The sequence below is a fragment of the Sebastes umbrosus genome, chromosome 6 (genome assembly GCF_015220745.1).
Source record: "Sebastes umbrosus isolate fSebUmb1 chromosome 6, fSebUmb1.pri, whole genome shotgun sequence".
NCBI classification, from domain to species: domain Eukaryota; kingdom Metazoa; phylum Chordata; class Actinopteri; order Perciformes; family Sebastidae; genus Sebastes; species Sebastes umbrosus.
The window spans coordinates 17,137,915-17,154,270 of record NC_051274.1 but is presented as its reverse complement, the minus strand read 5'-3'; the positions used below and the strand labels follow the sequence as shown (position 1 = coordinate 17,154,270).

Genomic DNA, 16,356 nt, shown 5'->3' with positions numbered 1-16,356 from the left:
GGGGTCCGACATCAGAGGAGGCTGATGATCATCGAGGTCGTGCGCAGCAGGACTATTAATAGCTCCCTCGTGGGAATGTGGATGCCAGTATTCGAACTGAACAATAACCCTGGTGACACTTCCAACCCCCTTTAGCACCTCCCCATCCCTCCTCTCTCTCATCTGTTGCTCTCTCTTTGTAGAGAAGAAAGATGGGGAAAAGTGCTGCAAATCTCCTGAGATGAGACACCTGAGGTCTCCTCCCCCCCAGAGCTGTACCGTACAAACCATCATTTTCCCCACTGATTCATTACTTATACTGAATACTTGAAAGGGCTTCAAAATGATCCGCCCTGCACACAAGTCTTTCTTCAGCAGTTAACAGCGCTTAATGTAGCGTTTAATTAAGTTGACTCCATTCATTCAATCAATTTGATTGTCATTATTAATTAATGAGGGCTGTCTGTTGCTCCAGTTTGTCATTGTTATAGCACACCAGAACATTTTCCATCATCCTTGTGTTTCCCACTTTGGTGCACTGAATGAGGGAGCAGCACCCTCTAGTGTCTTTATGGATGCTGTTCAATCAAATGTTTAATCATCTCATCTCCATTTCATGTTCAAAGTGCCAGACACAAACCTATAGGACAGCTAATCACTGTGAATTTTGTATTTGATGCTGATTAATTGCTTACATTTCTGTGAATGGCTTTGTCACAGTAGATTAATAACACGATACAACTCCAGGTGATGTCAAAATGTGCTTTAATGGAGCAAAAACATTATTATAGTGCACTTTAGATTTTTCAAGAGTCTCTTTATCACAGTATTAGAAGGCACTGAAAGTGGGTGAGCGGGTGGAAATGTCTGTTGTGCGTATGAGAAACTGCACTGTAGTGTGTGTTTACGTGCACGGCACTGTTAAATTCAATTGAACCCTTACCAAAAAGAAGTGTATTCAAGTGTGTGGTGTAGTATACTTCTTTTAAACTTAAAATAAGAGAGTATACTTTCACTTTACTTTCTATGTACTTATCAGAGATCAGAAAAGTCTAAGTATTCTTGCCTTATAGGCCTACAGAGAGGTATACTTGGCTTGTAGTTGTGCTTACTTTTTGATAGAGTAGCCTATTAAAGTGTGTGCTACAGTACTTGGTTCCTGCACTCTAACACAGGTGTTTTCATGTATGTTGCCTATTTAGTTCAGGACAGTGTGTGTGTACAAACTGTGCTTGACTGACATCTCCCTTGCCCTCCTGTTGGTTTAGTTGTACCTTTTAGGGCAGGACAGCTTCTCCCTTTACTATTCGTATTAGCACATAGAGTTTGGTGACACGATGTAATAGCTCCGACCCAGCTTTAAGCTGAGCAGTCTAATCAGCCAGAGTGACTGAACACAGATGTTCATATTACGCTTCATTTTAGCTGATAATGTGATTGGAATTATTATTGTTCTGTACACGCAACAAATCCAGATAAGACTCATTAAAAAAAAATGTTTTCATGTAAAGAGATGTCAGCTTTGGGATTTCAAGACAGGATGACTTGCGTTGATGTCAGCTTCAGATTAAAAAACAAGTCAATTAGTGCTTACAAATTCATATAATTCTTAGCTCTCCAAGTGTGTACGAGTTTGGCACAGCAAAGTGGCACAGCGTGTTCTTCTCACAGGGATACTTCTTAATCATTTCAGCATCTTAACGGCCTCATTTTTTTTGCTTTCCAACCACAGCGTAGGAAATTAAAACATCTTTACTAAATCTTGCTGCAGAGCCATGAAGAAGCGGACCAGTGCCTCTCAGAGTCTCACCCTCTGTGGGCAGAAAGAGTGGCAATAAAGAGTTTTTGAGAAATATGGAGAGAGTGGTTTAGAAATGATAAAACACAAACACAGTGGAAATATGTTTTAAATGTGAAATAAAAGAGTAAGAAGGGGCTTTGGGTACTTTTGTACAGTGGTAATTCTTGATATTCAAAAGAGATTTCAATGCCCAAGGAAAGTCTGAACGCTTCTCCATCTTTCTGTATGACTCACCTCCGTAATAGTAGAGTATCGCGATACCGACTGCAAAACTGAAACAGCTCAGGAAGAACATTGGTCCTGCAGAAGGAAAGAGAAGAAATAAAGTTCTCATCAATATAAACATATGAATATCTGATCATTTCTTTGTATGACTCATGATCGGGAGTCACCACTGATGACCTATTACCCTTCTGACACACCTTTGACCCAGTGGATGCCCCCTGACTGTTCAGAGGAATGCAGGACAGGACAGAGGAAACCATTTTGGCCACGTGAGCTTAACTGACCCACAAAGCCAGAGCCCTGGATGTAATGGGATGATGAATGGGCCCACATTCAGATGCTGGGGGTTAAAAGGTTCAGCAGACAACTATGTTTGTTGAAGAACAAAGCTTAGTTGGGCTTAAGGGGCTTATCTGAGGATCAGAGAGGGGTACAGAGGAACCCTGACACACGCACACAAACTGTAAGACCACCACATTAAAAAAGAAAACACCCTATAGTCATGCTGCCAAATTAAACTTCTACAACTGCAGAGTAAAGGGCCATTAACTACAAATTATTATAACATTACACTACTGCCCACAATTTCCCAAAGTTTTAAATTGGTCTTACGAAAGACTTCCTACTTTTCAGGCAGCCACCGGTTTCTGTTCATGGATAAAAAAAGAAAATTTGCAAAGACTAGACACCTTTCTTAAACAGGTAATGCATCACAAGGCCCATTGTCTGACTATATTTGTATTCACTTATTTTATTGTATTTAAGTTGTAAAAATTGGATGCTATTTTATTGTTAATCACTAATTTTATTGTATTTAAGTTGTATAATTTTATTCTATTTTATTTTTATTTTATTAATCGCTTATTTTATTGTATTTAAGTTGTAAAATTGTGTTCTATTTTATTGTTATTTTATTAATCACTTATTTTATTGCATTTAAGTTGTAAAATTGTATTATATTTTATTGTTATTTTATTGATTACTTATTTCATTGTATTTAAGTTGTAAAATTGTATTCTACTTTATTTTTATTTTATTAATCACTTATTTTATTGTTTTACTACTATTACTTTTAATTAAATTTATAACATTTTTATAATGAATCAAATTGTTAAATTGCTGAATTATTTCATCTTTTCTGTTGTTCTCCTGGTACACATTTGTACTTTTTTTTATTTGTCTGTTTATTTTTCTAAGTTTGCACTAACCTGTATGAAAGGTGCTATTCAAATAAAGTTTTATTTTGAAAAAGAACATGAAAAATAGTATTACAGATTAGATCATCCAGGGCAATATATACATTGGGTTGGGTTACTTCCCCCATTTCCACAAAGAAAATCAATACACATGTCATTATTAAAGCCTTTACCACCTCATATAAACATACAACTCACATTGCCCATTTTTTTTGTCTTCCTCTAAAAGTTATGTAATCACATTTTAATGTAGTTGTGAATAGGGACATTCATGTTTGAGAGATGGCTGCTAACAGTTTTGCACTTATAAGCTCTGTTGTCATGGAACCAAATCAAATATACTGTAAATGAATGGAAAAAAAATCATGGATTGTACTTTATGTTGCACCAACACTTAAATAGTATATGTCTGCATATCAGAAACATAAAGCTCATATTATGCTCTACTGTACGGTGTTGATTAGACTTACCTCTGTCATTAAGCACAGCTCTCTCTGGGTGGATTGCAGTCTTAATCCATTTTGGATCGGCCACTTCTAGAACAGAGAGTGAAAATGGTTAATGGGTAAACCCCACACTTTAAATAACAGCCTGTGTCATGTCACATCCACTACTTGAACTGCAGTCCAGGCAGCACATTGGCTTCCGTCTGTATCTTGGGATAGGATAAGCCTACATAAGGCCAGACAGGGCTATTACACAGCAGGGGATCCACCGCTATGGGACACCGGGGAAGCTGCTAGTGACATCTGCCAAACCATCTCACTTAAAATATACTGGGTAAACTGTTCAACACAACTTTGAAAACGGGCGATATGCTTATCTCCTGACTGATTCAATACTATCAAGGTACGCGGGTGCTGATTTGATATGAATTGTGACTCTACAAGTATTGCGATTTGATATTACTATTTATTGTGATTTTTGTTAACTTTTTTAACACTAGACCATGGGAAAACGTTGCATCACACACTTTTAGGGACTTTTACGTTGGAATATCTCTAAATTGATACAGTAGAAATGTTTGATTTTCAGCATGTACTGTATGTTGTCAGAGATGTACTGAAGTCATATATATCAGCCATTGTCAGGAATGATGGCGCAATGTGTCGTTATAACACAAGCATTCAGAAATGCAGCTATTTCAAGGTACAAATACGGGACTTTTACTTGGGAATATATCTAAATTGATACAGTAAAATGCTTGATTTTGTGTCTGTATGTAGTCAGAGATGTCCTGAAGTCAAATATATCAGTCATTGTCAGGAATTATAGGTTGATTTTTAAAAGAATAAAGACATTTCCCTCACAAATTAGTGGTATTTTCTTTTTAATTTATAAGTGACAAGTAGCCATGTTTTATACTTCTGGTCAATATAATCCAATTAATCTTATTTCCATATATGTATTTTGTATATACCCTTTTGTTAACACCTTTTTTGTGAAAACAGGACATAATCACACATGTGCAAGACATTTCTGCATATCAAAAATATGTTGAGATGCGAGTGTGCGGGGTCACATCCCTGAGAATAGAGGGTTCCCACCTACTTGGCCACTAAAACCTGCTCAGTGTTGGTACCTCTCTGTATGATTCTGGTGGGCAGGTTGGAGTAGACGTCCTCAGCGTGGATGTGAAGCCCTCTGTAGAATTCAAGACATGCCTCCTTGCCCTTTCCATGCAGGTGCTTTAATAGATCAGCTAACCTCACCTTGGTGGGCACGCTCAGCTTCCTGAACTGCAGGGAGACACATGCTGAATCAAATCACTGCACACCTGGATACCTGCACACTGAGCTTCTGCTCCAAGACCAAATTCAGTTTAGCAGATTTCAAGTGTAAGGACATGATGACTGTTGAAACTGGATGTTTTGTTTGTTGGGACGGTGTCAAATGTTATCTGTAGTGACCCTGTGGGCCTCCTTGTCACTGAGTATCTGTGGGTGGATCCTGTTCAGCTGCAGCACCAGTCTGTCAACCAGTTCAGTGTCCATCCTCTGATCTGAGCACAGGAACTGGGCGTCCCTCTGGAGCTGCTCGTGGTCATCGTCAGTGTCTAGTCAAGAACGACACAAATGACAACATTAAAGACGAACAGAGTGTATCAAATAAAATGCACTCTACACTAAATGTACACTTTAATTCCTAAATTTATTTTCATAAAGGCATCAGTTAGAAACAAGGTTATGACCCTGTAAAATTAAAGCATGCTACAAAAGTCTAATTGACGGCCGGCAGATTTTATAAGTAGTTTTTTAGTAAGCTGGTCTTGGCATCAGTCCTGTTCTTAAAATAAAAGACTAAGAGGTTTATTCTCCTGTTTAGAAAGGTGAATACAGTTAAAACTGTCCATTTGGCAACACTTTATGTATGAACACCATGTTTACTGAGTGAGGATGTGCATAAATAACAGACGTGTTATATTAGAAAGCCTGTGAGGCCTGCAGCAAATACCAGTTTGGTAATATTCTTTGTTGACTGTTAAAGGTGCTCGTTCAACTTGATGGTCATTTCAGGCTGTATTTTGTAGACATTTTTAAACGATACAGCGCGTGATTTCACTATAAAATCACACAACTCACTGTTGATGTCCTCCCCAGATCACTAGATCAACACTGAGGTGTGAAGGAAGACTGGGGGCATTATGCCAAAAATGTGATGTGCAGCATAGAAGCAGATCTCCTCTTAGTGAGGGTTTACTCGTGAACATTGCTTATCTTTGCCTGTGCAGAAATGTGTATAACATCCGTCATTAGGATTTCTGAAAAATGTCCACATTACATAGGCAAATGTGTGTTCGCAACTGATCTTCAACAGTTAGTAGAGATGCAGCAAATATATTAAGTAGGTAAGAAACTAAAGAGTTAAGGGGAGACATCCCAGGCAAAAAGATCATTTTCATGCACTTTCAGACTAGTGGAAAGAAATTATCCAAAATACACATTTAGCTGTTTATTTTACTACTTTGTCTGTCTGCGTCTGCAGATTTCTCCAAAATTCAACAAAAGTTAGCATTAGATAATGCCTCATTTGCATATTCAAACATACAATTTTAAGAAAGCTTGATGTACAAAAAGTAATTGTCTTCATGTACCTAAGTAATCAAATTGGGAAATGTCATGGTGATATCTATTAGTTAGAAATGTTTATTCTATTCACCTGAGGTGTCTTCAAAATGTATGGAATCTTCCAATAAATATATTTAAATGCCGTTTTCTCAAAATATTTTTTTTCTCACTCTGAGCCAGAAATATCCACTTCAGTAGCACTTTCATACATCAAACTTTCCAGTTTCATTCCTATCTATATTCTGAAGGGTTTTTACAGAGTGGTTTGTTCATACAGTATATCATTCATAGCCTGATTTATAGACTAATTTATTCCTTGCGAAAAACATGGCAAAGTTTATTTATGCCTATGGACGGTATTTTCTGATTTATGTAGTGCTAAAAAGAGATGACATATCCAAAATTCCCTCTATAAAAACCATTGACTCCAATATAATTTATGTCAACAAAATGAATCAAGAATTTTGAACCTGGCTTCATACAATGGTCAGATTAGTGTTCTGAAAATGTATGCAAATTAGCACATATTTCATTATATATTGCCTCAGTTTGCATATTTAAACATAACATTTTCAGAAACTTTTTTTCATGGCGATATCTATTTAAGTTAAAAATGTTTACCCTATTCACCTGGAGCGTCTCCACTTGTTTGTCCTGTAACATTTATCGTAATTTAATCTCTGTAAAACTGACAAGAACTGCACTTTACTGTACGCCAACTGTCTATCAGTACTACTCTGGTGTAATTCACACTGTGCAATATCATTTTCCACTTGTGCAATTTTGTTAATAGTCTGTTTATTGTCAATACTGTATATACTGCTCCTTTTTTTATACTTCCTTCTATTTAAATGGTTCATATTTTGTTACACTTTGTTTAGCTCTTTTTTTTTACTGTGTTAGCTGATGCATCTTGTTTTTTGCACTATCCCCTTTGCTGCTGTACACTGCACATTTCCCCACTGCTGGACTAATAAAGGAATATCTTATCTTATCTTATCTTATGTTATGTTATGTTATGTTATTTTATCTTAATCTATTGGCTAGTTTTATTTTTCTTTATTCAATACAACTGACAACATCTTGTGTATAGGCAGAATATCTTGCTACAAACAAACAAACAAACAAGATGAAATAAAAGTGCCTCATCCTATAATGTCAGATTTAAGTCAGCTCTTTAAGAGACATTATTCTTAAAACCAAACTTCAGATTTAGATGTGACTGACAAGAGGAGCTTCATCATGCATATCTTAATTGGCTGCAAAGCTCTATTACATAACATCATGGAAATGCACCTGTCTATCAAACTGCTCATGGTTTATTTATACTCTGGATATCTCAACAGAAAAGTAGGTAGTAGTAATTAATTCATGTAGTCCTATCTGATCCCACATTGCTGTAGCAACAACTAAACTTATAGATTTGATGTAACAGGTGGCGCATCGACTCAGCACAGCGGGAGGTCAGCGCGCATTGATTTCAGTAAATGATGCAAAAACGAGCCATAACATGCTGTGATTCACAAACCTGTCATACTGACAAACAACGTGCTCTTTCCAGACCGACAGCCTCCCGGTGAAAACTTCCTGGTCCCCCCGGTGTGACGGTCTCTGTTGTCCCGTTACATCCGCACCACATGACCGCACCTCAGAGCCACATGGTGAGTATCAATCCGCAGACAGACAGAGACACAGTGGAGCAGACTGAGCTGATTAACAGACAGCAGCTATTGAAGCTTTCTCTTGCGATGAACACTCTACCAAAGAGGTGTCATCATTATCACTTTATTTTATTCCCCTGCTTCCATTTATACTGTCAATTAGCTCTGTCAATAATAATAATAATAATAATAATAATAATAATAACAACAATATAATAATAATAATAATAATAATATTAATAATAATGATAATGATAATAATAATATTAATATTAATGATAATAATAATAACAACAATAATAATAATAATAATAATAGTAATAATATAATATAATAATAATAATAACAGTAACAATAATAATAATGATAATAATATTAATATTAATGATAATAATAATAATAATAATAACAATAATGATAATAATAATAATAATAATAATAATAGTTATAATAATAATAATAATAATAATAGTTATAATAATAGATTATAGTAATAGTTATAATAATAGTTATAATAATAGATTATAGTAATAGTTATAATAATAGTTATAATAATAGATTATAGTAATAATAATAATAGTTATAATAATAGATTATAGTAATAGTTATAATAATAGTTATAATAATAATAATAATAATAATAGTAATAGTAATAATAATAATAATAATAAATAATAATAATAATAATAATTGTTGCCTTTTTCACCATTTCACTTGAAATCCCTAGGTGTGTATAAACAATAAACATTTGGTCCCTCAAAATGTACACTGTTGCACTCCTTCCACCCCAATATAGTCTCACTCATAATAATCAGTAGAAGTCTTTAATTTATTTACATTCTTTAAAAAAAAATTATATTTACATACTGGTGCCAGTGCTTTTCAGCTATACTCTCCTCCACCAACAAAAGGACTTTCCAGTTCCTCAGACAACTTCCTCAGCTGCCTACAGTGAGTTATCCCAATAAACACCTTAATTGTAAACTTTAACCAAAACATAACAATTTGATGGGCTTGTGAAAAGCTCAGTTTGAGGGCATGAAAGTCCCTGGACCTTTTAATAACAGGGAGTGACATCCAACAAGGCCGGTGTCCTCAAAGTGCAATGACTCCCCTTTTCCAACAGAGGGCAGTGTGCCATTACAGTTTACAAAAAGGCACATGTGTCTGTCAGATCAGTATGCCTATAGAGCCTTTATACTGTGCAGAGCTGCAGACATTATCATTTTCAACAAGATCAGGAATGTTCTTCTCGTAGTCCTCATCGTACCAGACCAGCATCTGGTCAGTAAACAGGGTATTCACCTCCTGTGTTATAATGCGTCCTCACACTGATATAATCCGAATGTTGAATTCTTTGGCAGGGTTCATACTCCTCGTGTTGGTCTCATCCGTGTTTGATGGCTTCACCCCTGAAAAAGTGCTCTGCTGTCCTCCATACTGCCACACCACACCAGGCCCTACTGCCGAGATCTGGACCAGGCCTGGGCTGGTGGTCTGACAGGAGGACTGAGGAGGTCCGCTGTATTCAGGTGGACCAGGGATCTGTGCAGACTCTGGGGTTCGGGGTAAGAGAAGCTGGTTGTAGTCGTAGCCGGGGAGATTAGACAGCGGAGGAGGGGGGCCGCATGGACCGTAGGCGTCCTGCTGGTGACATCTGTGGAGGAAAAGACAGGAAGTTGTTTCTTTAAAGTTTCTACTGGTGTGTTCAGGGACATTTGCTCCCCTTTTTTGACTATTTAAGCAAAATTCAGTCCACATCTCACCTGCACGGTCGCATGTTGTCACACATGGCCGGGTTACGGGTGTCCCACAGTGAAACCTTCTCCTGGCTGTTGTTGTTGTTGTTGTTCCTGCCTTTATGGTTGTAGCGAGACCTGTCGTCCTCCTGATGTTGGGCCTGCTCCTCCCACTGCCACATACTATCAGACTCCCTGTTTTAAAAAAAAAAAACACATTTAAACCTGCACGTCAGTATTTCAGTTTGTAAATGCATCGCAGGAAACTGACTGATAACTCTCTTCTTTGTTTCTTCGCCATTCTTTGCTTCGAGTGACAGAAAGTAGCTAAAGTACATTGCTAAAGTAAACACAATTTTGAGGTAGTTAACTTGAGTATTTCCATTTTATGTTACTTAATACTTCTACTTCATTCCATTTCAGAGAGGAATGTTGTAGTTTTTATTAAACTACATTTATTTGATAGCTACAAGCATTAGTTACTTTACAGATTTTGTATACTTTCAGTACATTTTGCTGATAATACTTAAGTACTCTTACATAAGTATTATCATCAAATAATTTGTTTTACCTCCAGTAGCTATGGAGCTATTTCGTTTGTCTCATGCACGAGGATGCACATGCATGTTCTGCCACTAGTTTCACACCAATCCACTGATCCACACGTAGCGGGAACTTGCCAATATATGCAGCAATGCACCAACAAAGGCAGGGAAGAAGAAGACTAACGGCTAGTAAACAATACTTAAAAATCAACTTTGCAAATGTTTTATTAGGAAGGAAATGCCTCCAACACCTTTGTTAGATACACTCACCTTTAGTTACTCACCTTTTGGTGAGTAACTTTAAAGGTGCAATGTGTCTACAAAGATCTGGTACAAATTTTTGTTTAAAACATCGTCCTGAAAAACATTCCAAATGGCGTCAACATTTGGTTTTGATGTGGCTGTTTTTGCAACTATGTTCTTGCTAAAACTGAGTTAAGCAAACTATAACATAAATGTAAATTTTTGCATATTCTTACCCTGCTTTTAGTTAGTAGTTGGCTTTTTTTTTTATCAACTGATGACTGTAAATGTAGATTGTATGGACCCAGTAGTAGAGCTGTAATGCTGCCCCCTATTTGTTTGGAGCGTGTGGCCAGGTATTACACAGTGCACCTTTAATGCTTTTAAATGAAGGACTTTCACTTGTAACAGAGTACTTTTACATTGTGGTATTGGTACTTTTAAGTCACCTCTCATGCTTTTTCCTTTCGTCCTCTTTGATGCAGTCGAGCAAACAGCAGGTGATGAAGGCCACGGACATGAAGAAGATGATGGCCGAGCTTACGATGGACGCCAGCACGGCCACACGGAAACCATAGTCCTCATATGGAGTCAGAGCTGGAGGGTGAGAGAAGAAGACTGTTGACGGATTTATCGACTTTATTTCCATGTCATGCACTCAAGGTATGAGACAGCTCCATTCATCACGCTGCAAAATCTATGTACAACAACTCCTTATCAGACTCTGCCACCTTTACAAATAAAGGCCGCTGTATCACAAGTCTTTCATTAACTGGAGGAGACTGGCAGCAATAAATTCGTTTTACATGCCAGCTCATCATGGAAAGGACAATAAAATATAAATTCCATTTTAATTTCTTTCAGTTTCACAGCGTCTTCTCTCCCATGATGACTGACCCTGAAACATAATTAAGATCCGGCTCTCACTTTTTTCCACTCACTCATCAAAAGAGCGGCTAACTGTGCACCTGCTTGAAATTATTCCTCTCTGCCTCCATTAGCATTAATATTCTCCTTTAATGAGCTTCATCCCCAAGCAAGGAATTATTTTCTCTCCAATGTGTCCTCACATAATTTAGAAGAATTCATTATTGCAAAGCCAAATCATACCTCAAGTGTCTTCATGTAACATTGCCCACAGCCACAGTGCCTATCACATAATGTTTAATATATATCCCATCTCCTCAGAATAATGAGCAGACAGTTCAGGGGAAGTTTTGCAGTCGCTGCAATTCTCCCAGTAAAAGCATTTGGAATATTTCGGTTCTAAATGAATGAGTGCCACTCATTCTATATTAACTGTCACATCAAGGTCTTAGTTCCTACTCACGTTTACAGTAGTTCTCCCCCACCCAGTGGGTGCTGTTGGTGTCCATGACGCACATCAGCTCACCTCCTACCAGTCTGTGTTTGGCGGGGCACTGCAGAGAAAGGACGGTGCCCACAGTGGTGCCGTTGCCCTGGATGATCCTCTGGGTGCCCAGGGCTGGCAGGGGCATGGGTCTGCATTGACCCTGGGTCTGACCTGTAAGAAAGAGCACTTGATGAATACATTTTACTTGGGCGGCTCACATGTCGATGTGTCCTTGAGCAAGACACTTAACCCCAAATTGCTCCCGAAGGCATAGCCACCGGTGAGTGAATGAGTATTTAGATTAGATCCTGATGGGCAAAGTTGGCACCTTAGCAGCCTCTGCCATCAGTGTATGAATGTGTGTGTGAATGGGTGAATGCTGACATGTAGTGTAAAACGCTTTGAGTGGTCGGAAGACTAGAAAAGCGCTATATAAATGCAAGTCCATTTACCATCCATTCAAGTCCCCACACTGACCAAGTACGGAGTGTGGACTGGTAGCTGGAGAGGTGCCAGTTCGCATCCTGGGCACTGCCAAAGGTGCCCTTGAGGAAGGCACCTAACACTGCTCCCCGGGCGTTGTATAGTAGTTGCCCACTGCTCCTAATATACTAGGATGGATTAAATCTAGTAGCTAAATTTCACTGTGTGCTGTGCTACATTTACATTGTGTGCATCAAAAACAGTGGCTGTGATTGAGTTATGTTGCAGATGTTAGATGTGTATTCATCACCAAAAGTTCAGCTAAAGTTTGAATTCATGTATAATTCATGTATCCTCAGAAGAAATGTGTTTTCACAGAGATGATCAGACAACTCAGAATTCACAAAACAACTATTCAGGGTGTGGACAACAAAGAAGAATGGAGCACTGCGGATGAGATTCAATGTGGGATGGGACAATCATTCCACTTGAGCTATCAGCGCTGAACCCCTGTAGGGCTGCATGACAAAACTCTGCCTCCCTGTAAACAGCCTGGTGCTGAGCTGCATCCAGTTCTAACAGTATCGAAGCAGGAAATGTGATAAATCATTAAACAAAAGGCCTGCGAGGCACACGGGCCATCTGGAGCCATGCTAAACAACCGGTTATCATACAGTTGCTGCTCGGCATATTACAGGAGGGGAGGTTTCTCTCTCTGTGTCTACTCAGTACGCCAGCAACCTACAAAATAAGAGTATCACTTCATCATGACACAAGCTGTGGGAATGCATATAAACACAATGACATCAAGTCGGTGATTTCCAACAAGGACTGGGAGGGATGATGTGATCAGGCGTCAGGGAAACCGGTTGTTAACTGAGGGGAACCTCCTAAGAAAACAATGGATTGTGGCATTGGAGAGATTTGGGATTGTTAAACATCCAAGAATGCGAGGAGGAGAAACATGTGGTGCACTTTTATCACCACAAGGGGTGCCGAATCACACCAGAAGTTCAGACAGACAGTCAGAAAGAAAGACATGAGGTTAAGTGAAGCCCATTTTCTTTTTAAAGAATTACCCACACTTCTGATTAAACTTTACTGTGACACTAGACCAGACTCAACTGGGATAAAATGCTCCCCTGAAGGCTATTAGCATTTATATTCAAGTTTATGTAATGACAAATAGAGAGCATCACTTTTATGTAACTTGTGTGCATGTGTCTGCGTGAGCTCCAGATGTTAAAGCCACCAGTGACCTCCCCTTTTTCACTTCCTCTTTCATAAAAAAAATTTAAATAAATTATGACATATGGAAGAAAGGTGTGCGTGCATGAAGTTCATTTAATTGAAATAATAATAATTTATCATGTTTTATTAATAATCACAATTTAATGGAATAAAAAAGGTTAATTTTCCCTTAAAAAAACAAACAAACCAGAGGACTCACTGTATGATGTAAATTGTATTTCTTAAGAAATGATCACACACCCATTAACAAAAGATACAAATCTGCAAATGCATTACATGATATACACCTTGACTATTAATCCTATAGAACAATTGTTGGGAAACTGCTGTCACAGCAAGTACTGTAAGTCCCTAAAGGGATATTACACAAGAGGAAATATATAGGTCTAGCTTTAAGGTAACACACAGTACATCTCTACAAAATGTACTTTGAATAAAAGACACAATTTACATATTACCCTCTCACAAAATATGTTTAAGTAAAATTCTAAAATAGCTACAGGCTTTTATGTTAATACTGGACCATAAGAGCAAATTTTCTAAGTCCCTGAAGGGATATTGCACAAGAGGAAATATAGGTCTAGCTTTAAGGTAACACACATTACATCTCTATAAAATGTGTAGTGATCTTTGAATAAAAGACACAACTTATATATTACCCTCTCACAAAATATGTATAAGTAAATATGTAAAATAAGTAAAATCCTAAAACAGCTACAAGCCTTTATGTTATTATACTGGACTATAAGAGCAAATTTGCTAAGTGCCTAAAAGAAATCCCCATCCCACACACATCCATACACACGCTCAACTCGAGTCTGCTCTAGACACCACACATGCACACATTTGCTTCGCTGTTTCTTGTCTTACCTGACTTATTCCGCTCATCTTTGTTTGTAAAAGCAGTCCTGGACACATCTGCTATTGAAGCTGTTGCAGCTGACATGGTTGTGACAGACAGACAGACAGACAGACAGACAGACGCACTCCTCGCTCCTGCTCTTTGGGTTGTGCGTAAAAGCTGCTGCGCAATGGTGCAACTGTGTGCCCGGTACCGAGTAAACAAGTCAGGATTCCGTGCGCCTCTGTCTGTCTACCGTCCACTGAGCAGCTTGTCATCCACAGAGTCCTCCTCCCACAATGATCTCTCCCTCACTGCAACATGAGGCTGTGGCTGCGGAGCGGATGAGAGCTGGAGAGGTCGAAGAGAGATGAAAGTGATCGGTCGAGACCTTGTCTACCAAATGCATCAATGACTTTGTGGATTACACACCAGGTCAGGTCAAGTTGGATATCAGAGCTGCTCTTATTGTGGGCAGGATGTCGCACCCCTGCTCTGAAACAGTCAGGATGTGGTGCTTGCTTCAGACACTTGATGAAAAAAAAAAAACATCAGTGATGTCAAACTCATCTGTAATAAGGAATATGAGGCCATTAAAGCAGCAGTGGGTAGAAATGGAGCAAATATGGTTAACAAAAAGTTATTTTTATAAAACGGTCACTATATCGTGACAGTAGTGCATGAGAGAGGTAATCTGAAAAAAAAAATAATGTGCCTCTGTGTCCCCGTTTCCTCTGGTGCTCCTATCAGAGCCGAGCTGGAGCCTGCTGTCTCTGAGCAGCTGTCAATCACTCGCAAACTCCGATCAAACGGTCAAACTAGGCAGCGCTGATCAAATATGAATTCTGTTACTGTAATGTCTATTTCTAGCATAAAATGTTTTCAGAAACATCTTGTAGTGTACTGTTTAGCTGTAAAATTAGAAAGTTTGTGATCTGTTGAGGAAATACCAAGCACCGCCCACCAGCCGGAGCACAGCCAATAGGAACGCTCTCTCTCTCTCTCCGAAATGACCTGTGGTTGGTCAAAGTCTGGTAGATTTTTTAAAACCTGAAAACAGAGCCATGAGGAGGTGCAGAAGTCTAGTTTTCTCTCAGAGCTCTTGAATTACAATATGCTGAAAGGTTATTATAGAATTTATGCCCAATGATGACAAAAAAAATTCTGCCTACTGCAGGTTTAAGAGATTCTGTTTGCCACTGCACAGCGTACAATCAGTATCCACATTTCTACAGCTAATGTTTGTACACACACACATCAAGTGTTTGAGAGAGTGAGTTCCTAATGGAAGAGAGCTGATTTATAAAGAGATTTGTTGCTTGATTGTGTCCAAACTGATATTCATCTTCGGCTTCAAAGTAAGATAAGATAAGATATACTTTATTGTCCCAAGGGGAAAATTCTGCTAGGGCAATAGTGCTGCACAGAGCTGCAATCAGCTTAAAACAATACTTAGCCAATAAGACATAACAGTAGTACACCAAGACACAGCAGATAAACATGTCAAATATTCCGCATTCCCTGAGAAGTAGGAGATACAGGATGCTCATTTAAATAATGCAGGCAAGTTGCAACAGTAGTGGAGCCAAATACAGAGTGATATTAGCAGTGCATGGGAAACATTTGACTGTACGATGTCAAAAGTGCTGTTTCCCTGTAAGTAACAAATGTTACCACACCTCTGTCTGATAACACGTCAGGCTGATTTTCACTTCTCTGTCTGTGTTTCCCTGTGACACAGTTTGGTTAGGCTTGTGGTGGTGAAGGTGATAACCGGTGACCTGGATAATATGAATCATCTAATTGCTCTGTTTTACTGACATGTTTTTTAACCTGTTCCACTCCCCTCCTCTTTTTCATAGACACATTTTTGTCTTTCTAGGGGGGGTACAGGGGGTCTTTAGGGGGAGATAGCAGGTCAACAGTAGATGTCACATAGAAGTGGTGTACATCATCTGAAAGCTGGGAACCTGAAGAGTAATTTGAGATGCAGCTCATCACTGTGTGTCAAGGTCTTCTAGTCATTAATC

General features: G+C 38.4%; 2 protein-coding genes across 2 annotated transcripts; both read right to left on the bottom strand.

Annotated features, from left to right (window-relative positions):
• Positions 1 to 727: 727 nt before the first annotated feature.
• LOC119490411 (caspase recruitment domain-containing protein 19-like) lies at positions 728 to 7,955 on the bottom strand. The gene is made up of 6 exons (XM_037773777.1): positions 7,798 to 7,955; positions 5,112 to 5,257; positions 4,784 to 4,940; positions 3,672 to 3,737; positions 2,015 to 2,080; positions 728 to 1,792 (listed from the first exon to the last, which is right to left on the bottom strand). The coding sequence occupies exons 1-6, from the start codon at positions 7,802 to 7,804 to the stop codon at positions 1,686 to 1,688; spliced, it is 549 nt and encodes a 182-aa protein (XP_037629705.1). The 5' UTR covers positions 7,805 to 7,955; the 3' UTR covers positions 728 to 1,685.
• Positions 7,956 to 8,740: 785 nt separating this feature from the next.
• Positions 8,741 to 14,816, bottom strand: LOC119490410. Its single transcript, XM_037773775.1, has 5 exons — positions 14,356 to 14,816; positions 11,788 to 11,982; positions 10,907 to 11,054; positions 9,697 to 9,864; positions 8,741 to 9,587 (listed from the first exon to the last, which is right to left on the bottom strand). The coding sequence occupies exons 1-5, from the start codon at positions 14,429 to 14,431 to the stop codon at positions 9,257 to 9,259; spliced, it is 918 nt and encodes a 305-aa protein (XP_037629703.1). The 5' UTR covers positions 14,432 to 14,816; the 3' UTR covers positions 8,741 to 9,256.
• Positions 14,817 to 16,356: the final 1,540 nt, after the last annotated feature.